Source organism: Choloepus didactylus, chromosome 4 (genome assembly GCF_015220235.1).
Source record: "Choloepus didactylus isolate mChoDid1 chromosome 4, mChoDid1.pri, whole genome shotgun sequence".
Classification (NCBI taxonomy): domain Eukaryota; kingdom Metazoa; phylum Chordata; class Mammalia; order Pilosa; family Megalonychidae; genus Choloepus; species Choloepus didactylus.
This window is the reverse complement of record NC_051310.1, coordinates 122483999-122496705: the sequence shown is the minus strand read 5'-3', so window position 1 is coordinate 122496705 and position 12707 is coordinate 122483999. Positions and strand designations below refer to the sequence as shown.

The 12707-nt window shown below is 34.7% G+C and overlaps 1 protein-coding gene across 4 annotated transcripts in view; it reads left to right on the top strand.

Moving 5' to 3' along the window:
• The window catches only part of TCF12 (transcription factor 12), a 500835-nt gene that overhangs the window by 438024 nt on the left and 50104 nt on the right, over nt 1–12707 (top strand). For 2 of the 4 annotated variants that reach the window (XM_037833866.1, XM_037833869.1), the window contains 3 exons: nt 4469–4547; nt 11384–11457; nt 12472–12543. In XM_037833866.1, coding sequence (XP_037689794.1) covers nt 4469–4547; nt 11384–11457; nt 12472–12543 — 225 coding nt within the window. The remainder of the gene's footprint in view (nt 1–4468; nt 4548–11383; nt 11458–12471; nt 12544–12707) is intronic. The other 2 variants (XM_037833867.1, XM_037833870.1) reach the window with 1 other exon arrangement.

Here is a 12707-nt window from a genome sequence, read left to right as displayed (position 1 = left end):
AAGGAGAAGAGAGAGGGTGGTTTGGGTGACTGAGAGGATGGTGCTGCTAATTGAGATCAAGGAGACAGAAGAGTAGAGATGGAATGGGTAGAAAGCTTGGAGTTGATGGTGCAAAGTTTGGGTCTGGACATACTGAGCTTTGAGATGGAAAGAACGTATCCAGATGGGTGCCCAGCAACCAGTTTGAGAATAGAGATGTTGATTTAGGAGTCATTCACAGGTAGATGATGGTTGACACTTTACAAAGAACGATATTGCCAAGAGTTAAAACACAGGTAAAAGATTACCTAATATGTGTTAAAACACAGGTAAAAGATTACCTAATATGTTCAGATATGTTAATGAGGGTGAATTTAAAGATATGGGAATGTATAGGGGTGATAATTGTTTGTTAATGGGATTATAAGTATCAGAACTGCTCAAACAGGATTGAAAGGGGTTGTTTAAATGCATATATCCCACAGATCAGCACTACAGATATAGAGAGGTGCTTGCATGATATACTTCTGAAGTATGACACTGATACAGACCACAGTTGACAACAAAGTAGTATATGGGAAAAATCTGCCTGTTGCATACTAGGGACTATAATTAATAGGAATATCTTACTGGTACCATACAAATACTAGAGACAAATAATAAGGGGCCGAAAAGAGCTATGGAGTGTTTTGGATCATGAGAATTGTTTGAAATGGAGAGTGATGAGAATTGTACAACTAAGTAATGATAATGTGAGATAACTGATTGATTATTGTGGACAGAACATATACTCTGTGAAATTAGGAACCCCCTACTTTTTAAGTCAAGCCCTCAATCTTGAGGCTTGCTCTTGTGAAACTTAATGGTTGTAAAGTGGAAGCTGAGCCCACCTATAATTATGCCCAGGAGTCACCTCTAGAGAACCACTTTTGTTGCTCAAATATGGACTTCTCTCTCTAAGCCCAACTCTGCAAATCAATTCATCACCCTCCCTCCAACATGAGACAGGACTCCCCAGATGAGTGAGTCTCTCTGGCACTGGGGGATTGAGAGTGCTTTTTTTGACCGAAAAGGGGAAAAGAAAGGCAACAAAATAAGGTTTAAGTGGCTAGGAGAGTTCAAATAGAATCAAGAGGCTGTCCTGGAGGTTACTCCTATGCAGGCTTCAGTGAGATGTCCCAAATGGCCACACTATGATAAGCCCAAGTCAATAGTAGTCCCCAAAACCCTAAAGAATATCTGGGTCCCTATGTGAGACTTTATAAAAGTTTCACTCACTAAGTTTATTTTTCAGAAACTTCAGTCCTCCAGAGAACTCCTATGCCAGCTAAGTCCCAAAACTCAGAGGCAATAACCTCTTCAAGAACATCAACCAGTTGTGTCCCCTTTTCCCATAATGTCGACACCCCCTTTCAACATGAACAAGTTAGGGTGGTCACTGTCTGGATATCCCTGATGATAGGAAGAGTGATTAAACTTGAGGAAGGGGCAGCAACAGACAAGACGGAAGTTAACAAAGGATTATAAATACTGAATCTCTATATAATTTTCTTTTTCTTAGTTCCTAAGGTATTAGAATAATTAGAAAGAAAGACCTAAAATGGTGGAACTGTAACTCATAATATTCTTTGGAATTTGCTGTACAGTTACATGTTAAACTGTAATTTGAAAGTTATCATCGTTTTGTATATATGTTATATTTCACAATAAGGAAATAACTGAAACTATGGTACTGTAACATATAACATTCTTTGAAATTTGCTCTCTAAATACTTGTTAAATTGCACTTGAAAAGTTTTCACTTCTATATAAATGTGTTATATTCCGCAATTTAAAAAAACCCAGGTAAATAGAGAAGAAAAGTAATATTAGATCTCTGAGGAAACCTACGTTAATGGAACTAAACTATAAGTAAAAGAGAGATGGAGCCTGGGTAAATACATCCAAGGACTGGAAAGAATTACTCAGATGGACACTCCTAGCAATGAGGATACTCACTCATTCTTTCAACAAGTATTTATTGAACCTCACCATTTACCAGACACTCTTATGTACTCTCAAACTACAGTGGTGAATAAGACCAAATCCCTCCTCCTCTGGAGCTTACATTTTACTAGGGGAAAGGGTAAGGGACAGATAATAAACAAGTAAATAAATTTAGACAGGGATATAATGTAAACACCATGAACAGAACAAACCAGGAGAGTGTGACAGAGAGGGAATGCTGTTTCTATAATGCTTTCATGCTATTAATCCTTATGGATGAGGGAATTGAAAATGGGTGAGATAGTCTAGTTTGTGATTAGCAGTTTTGTATGGAACTGAAGCTTTTCTCCTCAGCTGCCTGCTATCAGTGTTATCAACCCTTCCCTCCCTTAGCGATATTATATTCAAGACATATTTCTTATAAGTTAATATCTGTTGTTCATAAAAGTTAGAATTGTTGAAATCTTGAACATAAGTAGTAGTGGTTTACAAAGATAAAGAGGTATGTTAAGAGTTGTTTTTGTTGAAGTTCTTTGTGAATTAATTTACTTATATGGTTGAGATAAAGCAGTGTATATATGTAGGCCACTAGGTACCAAATGTGACCTTTAGCTAATTTTCACTTGTCCTCTGAAGTTTTTTGAAGGTAGTATCTTTATGTATTAATTTCAAGACCAACAATATTGGCCTTATGACATACTGCCTCCCTATTAAGTCCTCCCATAAGATCTTCTGAACTCTTTTTGATAGCTTTGCTTTTCCAAAATTGCTTTCTAACTTGAGTATATAATTATAGATCTGACCATATCTAGAGAGTTAGTGTTTAAAGACATTTTCAATTATAATAATTTAATAACATTCTTACAAATTGGAATACTTTATTTGAGATGCCTATCCATTGGTAGTAGAAAGAAAGTAGACTTTCTGGCTGCTGCAATTTGGAATTAGTACTATCTTCTTTTTCAAAAAATATGAAAGACTAGATTTATTAACTATGACGTGAAATTTTGTTTACATGAGCTTATCCCAATGTCTGGCTTATTCAACATTATACTTTCTTCAAAACCAGCGTGGAGATCCCCTATATGCTGTAATTCAGGCCTCTTTTAAGTTTATTTGAGCACTAAGCTTATTCAGAGCAATGGTATTTCTATTGGATGACTCTTTGACCACAATTTATCCATGTAAGAAGATTTGTCTGCCCTGAGTTATGTGCCTAGATATGAAGGTGATTTTTTTATGCCAGTTACAGGTATAGAATTGCCCCAGGGGCCCTTGGTGTCTGAATTAAGGGGGATTTTTAAATATTTACAGTTTATTTACGTAAACTTGGATGAATTTCTGGTACTTTTTTTTTCACAATGGGAAAAAATATAAAGTATTGTGATGAAACTTTTAGCCAAAATACCCAGACTCATATGTTATCCTCTTCAAAGGAGACTTCTTGAGAGGTGAAGCCTACATATCATTTTGGGAACTTTTTTTTTTAACTACTTTTGGGGTTTTTTCATTTTCCTCAAGGGTGACAAATTATCCTTTGAGAACAAGTTTAATTTTTTACAACACCCACACATCATTTGGAGTTAAAAATTGCAAAAAAAAAAAAAAAGTCATTTATAAAATTGGGTAGCTTTTTATTGTTTTGTTTTTTTTTTTAATGGAAAAGTTGTAGGTTTGCAGAATAATCATACCAAAAATACAAAGTTCCTATATATCTCCCCCCACCACATACTCACATATGGTTTTCCCTGTTACTAACAATTTGCATAGTGTGGTAACTTTGTAGTTACAACTAATGAAGCAATAAAACTGGGTAACTTTTTAAAATGAGAGGTAAAGAGTAATTATTAAAAAAATATATGGTATTGTTAACAGTACAATTATAATACTCTTTCATCAGTTGTAACAAAAATATCACACTGATGCAAAGTGTTAATGATGGGGGGGCAGTATATGGGAACTCTGTATTTTCTGCATGATTTTTCTATTTCTTCATTTATTTAAACCTACACCTTCTCTAATAAAAGAAAATGTTATTTAAAAGAATATATTGTTTGTCTGGCTTTTAAACTGTTTTTAAAGACCATTCCAAATAACAAGTTAATAGCACCCCAAGGTAGTTATCATTTTTAAACTTTACTACTTGTTAAGGTGGAATATTCTAGAAAAATTTTTTACATTTTCAGATTTGTTAACTTTGTACTCCTTTCTCGTTTTTCTGTTCTGACAATTAGAAACTTTATTTTCAATTAGAAGAATAAAGAAATAGATATAATTTATTGTATTTCTGTCATATTAGAATGCACATGATATTTTTAATCCTAGTTTTAAAACTGAGGCTTCTATAGCCTTATGTAATGAAAGAGTCTTAAAATTGGTGAAGCAGTTTTTCACTCTGAGTCTCTGAGACGGCAACTTCAAATTACAACACTGTCGATGGATTCATATTTTTGCTTTTATTCATGACATATCCATACATGTCTTTCTCTTGTTTTCTGGTTAGATTTATTCTCCTGACCATACCAGCAGTAGTTTTCCATCAAATCCTTCAACACCAGTTGGATCACCCTCACCTCTCACAGGTAGGTTTTGTTTTAGCTGTCTACTTAATAACATGTATAGGGCTACTTGGAAGGAAATATTTTAAGTTTATTTAATTTTCAGTAAAAGCCAATAAAAATCCATGAACAGAATCATTTAGATTCTGACTGTGCGAAAGCATTTAAACAGCCTTCCTGTTGAGTTCATTTTTGTAAAATATTGAAATACCTGCAGGTTTTGAATGTAATTATTTGCATCCCTCCTCATTCCTAAAATAATTTGTGGTAATTTCTGAGAATGACTGTTATAACAGGATTAAAATAAGTTAGGCAGTCAGGATGAAGGTAAGATATGAATAAGGGGATAAATGAAAATTTTTTATAAGATAGCATAGAAAATAAGCAAGATAACCTAATTAGAAGTATGCATAACTTCTTTCTTCCTTATTCTCCACATTTGCCATGTACCATGTGTAAGACTCAATGATAAGTAACTTTTGTTTCTGCTAATTATTATTTTATATATTGTTTCATAGATATATAAATTATTAAAGGATATGTAATTTTTCTGCTACAGAAAAGAGCTGTGAATGTGGATGAATATTGGTAGTGAAGCTAAATAAGCAGTTCAGACTTGCTTTACTTTTTCATGTTTTTTTTTCACATTAGCTTTAGCAAGGTCTAGATACTATATTTCAGAGTATGAATTTGTTGAGATGCGTTTGTTGTTATTGTAAATGGGAATTTTTAGCTTTATTAGGAATAAATTAAATGACATGAACGTGTTTAATATCTGTTAAGCTCCCCTTTTAAAACTTGAACAGAGTATTTTTCTGAGGAGTACTTGGAGGAAACCCATGCTGAAGAAGAAATGTTTTAGTTCTGAGGAAAAAGACATTAGGCAAGGGCTAAAATTGCAATACTTTTCCAACAGCAGTAACAATTCACCTCTGAAATGATTCTCTTTTCCTGACCAAGCCATTAGGTTTTGTCCATGTCAGTGTTTTGTTTGCTTGTTTGTTTTTGGTTAAGCCTTTTCTTCATAGCTCAGGATTTCTGAAAATCAGGGCTCTGGAGTATCTGAGCTCTCGTTATCACCTGTGCTTTGTGACTCATAGAAGCATTCCACTGTGGAGATGATGAACTGCTGGCAGCTGCTTTTAGCTATTAGCGGGTTCTGTCACTTTCTCAGACACTATAGCTTCAGCTGTCTAGTAAAAGTTGAACAGCTGTTCCCCACATTGTCAGGACTATGAAAGACCCATTGACTTAAAGTTGTTGTTTAACAGAGAGCTGAAATTACAGGAAGAATGATATAACTTCAGCCATACTCGCCCCCCTTGGCACAGTTTTACAGAAATGGTCAGTGTCATTTTTGCTATAGCCTGATTCACTTTCACATCTGAGGTCTCCCTATCAGCTCTTACTGTAAGTTCTCACTGCCTCTCCTCCTCTACCTGTTAAGAAAATGTCCTTTGACTCTAGTCAACACTGGGTAGGAAAGCAGGCAGCAGAGGAGCTCAGTATCTATGAAGGGACATCAGTGAAATGGAGAATCAAAAACTTTGACGTTTTTAAAAAATAATGGTTTAAAGTAAAATCCCACACTTCCTACTCCATCTTTGAAGTTTTATGGGCGATATTAGTATTCCTCTTTAATTCAGCTGATTAATGAATATCTGTGGAATATTGAATTGTGTAATGAAAGTATTAATAGCCTTTTTTTTCAATTCAGCAGTCATAATCAAAGATACTTTCACATACTCCTGCTGAAACAGCAAATCAAACACTGGTTTTATGCAGATGCATCATTCCTATCTCCTGTGTGTAGTGTTTCCCTCTTATTTCCACATCCTTTTCCCCATTTCCCCCACCACCACCACTATTGGCAGGGCAGAGATGGAAAGGGAGAAGGGAGAAAAGAAAGCAATAGGTGATAAAAAATTCACAGCTGAAGAAAAAAGAAGAGGTAGAGCAAATCAAGAGTTCCTACATAATGTGTGGAAATTATTTCTTACCTTGAGTGGCAGTGGCCTGTTTTTCAGAGTAAAAAAAAAATCTACCCACCATGTGGTTTCTCTGTACTTGCCCTATTCCTTATCCCTGAGTGTTGGTCAGACTTGGCATGGGCCTTGTAAGGACTGATAACACAGGTCAGAGCCATGTGCTGCTTCTAAAGCAATCATTCTTATTTAATGCCCCACTGTTCCTTGGGAACTTTTCAGACCAGGAACAAACATTTCTACCTGGAGAGTGCTTATAAGGAAGCTTCAGAGATGATGTTGCTGTATCAGTCAGGATGCTTTAAACCAGTAAGAAGAAAGACTCATGTCCCAGTGGGCTTAAATAATAAGGGGATTTGTTATCACATACAACAAGAAGCCCAAGCCAGGGCAAGTTCTTGGCCCAGTATGACAGGGCTGTTGCTGTGCCTTGCAGTTCTTCCTCAGGCTGGTGGCAGAGTAACAGTTCCAGGTGCCATGTGCAGGCATAACAATGTCCAGTAGAAGAAAAGGGCCCATTTCTTCCTTGTGTCTTTTAAGAATCCTTTTCCAGAACCCTTTTCAGTAGATTTCCCCTTATGTTTCATTGACCAGCATTGGGCCTAATACAGTTGCTCGTGACGGAAATGGGACTACCATATTTATCTGTGTGTCAGGATTCATCCCAAAAGCTAAGAATACACTTACTTTCTCCTGGGTCACATCAGGGCAGGGTAGTCCCTTTTCTCAACAAAATCAGGGCTCTGGCAGCAAGGTGGAAGAGAAGAATGGCTATGTCCACTACAGTTGACATTTGGGAGGATATGCAACTATTTGAAATAAGAGAATGTGTTTACTGAGAGAGTTTGGAAAGCAGACAAGCAAAAGCATCTTTTGCCTTTTTTTTTAAAATGTCCTAAGTATAAATGAACAAAATGTTCAGTAATTGCAGTACTCAGTAGCAGTCTTCAGAGCATTCACAGTAAAAAATTAATAAATAATGGATTCCTCATTGAGTCAATGAAATACTTATTTCAGTATCTGCTAATGTGCCTCATGTTAAAGCAGCTACTTAACTTCAGCAAGTTTTCAATCTAGTGGAGACAGTAAAATAAAAACACATGAAAACAGAACTATCCGTTTAAATTAGAGTGGTCAAGATAGGCTTAATGAAGACAGCAAGATTTTACAGGGACAGAAGGATTTTACAGGGTATAAAGGAAGATCATAACAAAAATCCAGATGTGAGAAAGTACAGGACCTGTTAATTCAGAGCCTTGAGCTGACTGGGTACAGACATTTCACGTACGGAAGGGTGAAGCACTAAGATGGAAAGATAGGCTGGAACCAGATTGTGGACAGCCCTCAGTGCTGCATTAAAGATTATTCCAAACATGGGGGATATCTCAAAGTTTGAGTTTAGGAGTGAGAGTACAAAGGAAACCAACTAACAGAACAAAACACATGGTCAGTGGTCCTAAAAATTTCTCTTAGTCATTTAATTTTTAATCTGTTCTCTAAATTAATCAGTTGTAGTAGGCAAAGTACTTAATAATTCCCATTCAGAGTGAAAGTAGATCAGAACCACTGAGTGAATTTTAGGTTTAGTGATCAAAGGCCATGCAGATTTTTTAGCAAAATAATTTAATTATCCTATTCTCCCAGCTAGCTGTCAATGTTCAGTAAATGTTAATGTCAAGTAGGTTAATTATAATCCATCTTGAAGAAGAACTAGCTGTTGGGGGTGGTCAGTCAGAAGCCCAGAACAATTATAGAAAGTTTTTCCTACATAGAATAGTTGAAAGCTTGTGTTTATCTAATAGGACAGCCCTAAGCCTCTATGTATGTCTACCACCAGATATCAGGTGACAGTGAAGGAAAGGGAAAATATCATATTCTTTAGATTTGAAGCTGAGATTTCAGAACTTTTCCATACTCATGTATTGATGCTATAGTTGAAGATTTACAAGCTAGAGATGCCAATATGTTTTCTAAATTAAATTTCTATATTTTATTCATTCACTAGTTTTTCAAAGAAGACAGATACAGACACAGGCCTGTCTAGTATCAGAGGCATACTAGCATATGGTCTGCGTCCAGAATTTGAATCCCACCCCCCAAAACTGTCTTCCACAGCTAAGTCCTCAGTGGTTCCAGATTGCAAAAGTCTTGGAATACGTACTTTTTTCTTCATTTTTTCTTACCATCAGTAAGATACAATAATAATGTCCCATAGTCAAAAGGCCTTTAGTCTCATGAAAGGAGTGCTTTCAACTCTCTTACCTCATTGTTCAGCCTTGTGAGGCAGATTAAAACAACAACAAAATGCTGTGTCTCTATTGTACAGACAGGGCTCATGAAGTAAATTGGTAATGCAGGCCCAACCAGAATGCCGGTCTACCGACTCCTAGTATCACTAACTTCTTATGCTTTCATTATGTTATCAGCTACAATACTGACTTCTACCATACTAACTTTGTCTATCCAACCATCCATCCATTCCCTTTGTTACCAATAGTATGAATTTTTAAGATGACTAGATGGGGTTAGAGCTGCTTTGTCCAAAGAAATATAGCTTGGGATTTGTGTAAGGCTCAAACAGGTATTTCTCATTTAACCGTATTCTATTTTATCCAAGTGCATTTCAAAGGGCCATTCTAATCTGTAATAAAACAAAAATAGGTTTGAGTATACCTATATTTTTCTCCACTTTAATGGATTACATTTTGGGAATAGACCGTAGCATAATTTTTTAATTGTATCACTATGAAACAATATGAAAAAGGTGGACTTCTGACTTAAGTAAGTCAGTGCATACATCTAGTACTGCAACACCAAGCTATTGAAAAGCCCAAAACCTTCCTGTTTGTGCAAGGTACGTGCATGCTAGCAGTTCTGAGGTGTTTAAATATATAAATCTTTTGTTAATTTTCCACAATGATTAAGTAATCTGATCATTAGGCTCCTGTTACAGGCTGATCAACCAAAGGAGGGTGAAAAAGTGAAACAAAAATTATTGAAAAGCAAGATACTGTAAATGTTAATGGAAAATATTTTTTTAATATTTTAGATGGGTCATTTTCAGAACAGATTGATTAACTTCCTATCCATATAAACATTCATAATTCCATGTCAGTGCTTAGAAAGCACTCATATACTGAAGTTGGTAAAGTGTTGGCTGGGTGTTTTTTATGTGAATTCTTCATATAGTCAGTTACTGAGTTTTTCTGGTTGCTGAGTTCTTGTTAATTACAAAACTAGCCCATAAGCTTTTGTTTTAATGACTGATTTTAGATTGTACATAATTTGTGTGGTTGCTCTATGATTACTCTATGTCTAGCAGGAATCTTTAATGATCCTAATAATTCATTTGTATTTTATTACAGGTAAAGAAAATTTGTTAGTTGATGAAGTATATACAGTCTTGGTGTTTAAAAATTTTGTATAATCACAACAGAATGCATGTAATTAATTATGAAATCTAATCTGGTTATTAAGAATAAATGTATCCCGCTTTTCAACTTGCAAAACGTATATGATTGGGAATACATTTACTAGATTGTTCATAATTAAATGGTTCTGTTCAGCTAAAGGGAACTATAATAGTTCCAATTTACTCTAAGTTTTTCTGAGATAACAAATGTGTTATAGTCTTATATTATCTTTAGCTTCCTAAATTTTTGAAGATTGACCTGCAACAACATTCTCCACCGGAACACAGTTTAAAAGTTTGTTTAGCAATAAATGAGACAAGTTAAGTAAACCTTCCACTTCCAACTTCAGGTTACTAATATAATTCAGGTTGTCATTGAAGCTTTTATTAAGAACAGTTATATCTATTTTAATTGAATGCCCTTTGTTATTTTCTGTAAATAACTATTTTCAAAATCACAATCACAAAACAGTGAAGATTTTAGATCGGTTTTTCTTTGTCTTTTTCCGTTTAAAGCAGTTTTGGCAAGGCCATTAAGTCACTGCATTCTCCCCAACACATGGATGAGTTAATTCTTCCTTTTATTTGTTTATGTTTTTTTCCCTTACTTGCTGTTCTTTCTACTCTGAAATTGCCTCCTTTTTCTCTCAAACTTCTTAACTTTTTTATCTTTACTACTTTTCTAAAGTTGAAGAATAAACAATACTTGACAAAAATTTTATAATGATATTTTCTAAGTTAAATAATGGATTTTGTTATAAATTATGTTGGAAATTTTTTAACAGATGATCCCAAGTACATTATTTGATATCAGTACATCAGTGCTCAAGGCAGTATGAGTTAATGTATGACCTTTTTGTAAATCTGTTTAGCTTTATGAATCAGAATCATAAAAGTGCCCATATCCTTTAATTTAGAAATGCCTGCTTATGCTTAAGACATATTGCCAAAATAGGCAGAAAGCACTACAATGTTTACTCTACCATTATTCATAATAGCCAAATAATTTAAAGCAACCAAATTACATGCAGTGAGGTAATGGTCAAGCAAATTTTGATTGTAGCAAATCAGATGTATATTGTGTAGTCATTAATAGCATTTTCATAAAGACCCTTATTAAAACAATGGGGGGCGGAATGCAAAATTATGTCATAAGTGCATTTGCTCAGGATATGTATACCTATGGACAAAGTCTGAAGAATATGCAAACATAAAAGTAGTTATGTCTTAAAGTTCAGGTTTTTTTTTTCTGTTTTCTCAACTCCTTGCAGTATTAATAAGGAACATAATTTTTAAAATGTGTGGTCTTCATAACTAACCAATATTATGCTGAAGGCTGAACAAAAAATTTGCACATAAATGGTGTTTACATTTTTTAATATCTTTACCTTTTCCTTCTGAACATTTTTGAGATCACTGAGTTAACCCAGGTGTATAGATGCTTTTGGGTTTTGTTTTAACAGGTGCTGGTCAGTGGCCTAGATCTGGAGGGCAAGCTCCTGCATCCCCAAGCTATGAAAACTCCCTCCACTCCCTGGTAAGAGCCTCTTAGAAACATACAGGTCACTTTTATCTGTTGGTTTGGAGTTCGTTTTTCAGTAAATCTTGCATTACAATGAAGAAACAGTAGGATAGCATTACACATGAATTCTTTGCTAACAAATGGGTTGATTTTTGTTGAACAATGTAGGATACATTGGGTGTGCCTTTTGCCATCTGTTCTTTGGGACATCAGGCTTCTGGTCTCAAGACAGCTGGTATTAAAATAGTGTTTAGGAATTTCTGTTTCTTTGACTGACAAATCTAGAGCTAAATTTTTGTATAGTTTTCTGTCTGCATATAAGAAGAAACTTAAATTGTAAAAAAGAGAGACCAGAAAAGAAAGGAAAATTAATCCAGCAATTCAAAATGATTGTACTTTACTCTTTCTCATGTGATGATGTTGTACATAGTTTATTACATTTTCACTGAAATTTTTTAATGTAATATCAATTATTTTTGTTGTGAAGAGTTTTGTTACTCATATCTTTCTACAAATAAAAAGAGTGCCTTTGCAAATTGTTCAAGCCAAAACGTTTATTTAACAAAAACAAGGCAGTATAATAAAGGAGCCTTCTTAGGTACTGAGCATGAAGAATTTGTGGTAGAATGTTAACTACTGTTGCTTTTCTATGCTTATTCTAACACAAAATTATAAAGTTTAAAAAAAAATAAGGATTATTTGATGGAATCATCCTTGCTTATCATTCAGTCATTCCAGGTTGCAAATAGAAAATTTCTTTTTCTGTGACTAACAGAACATTTTAAAGGAAAATTTTCTTCTCACATATTTTGTAAGCAAATATAAGCAATGTGTGCTGTTTAAATGCTAACCTTACAACTTCACTGTTAAGTCTCAGCCTTCTCATACCTTAATACAAGTAGTTCTCTCAGGTCTCCGCGTTAACTTTACTAACATTTTATGCTGACATGCACATCAGCTATTTCCTCATCTCTTTTGGAGTTAATCTTAACCTGTGCTTTGCCTCCTGTTCTGTCTTGACTTTGCCAGAAAAATCGAGTTGAGCAGCAACTTCACGAGCATTTGCAAGATGCAATGTCCTTCTTAAAGGATGTCTGTGAGGTACTATTTCTTTTAGATGGTGCCTTTTTTGTGTGTTTCAGTTAATTATACTTCCCATTATCCATTTAAAATTTTCAAGCTCTACAGACTCCAAAGTCTTTTAAAATCAATACACCATTTCAGTTTTTGTAGCAGTATATAAGAATAGACTTTTGTTCTTTTAT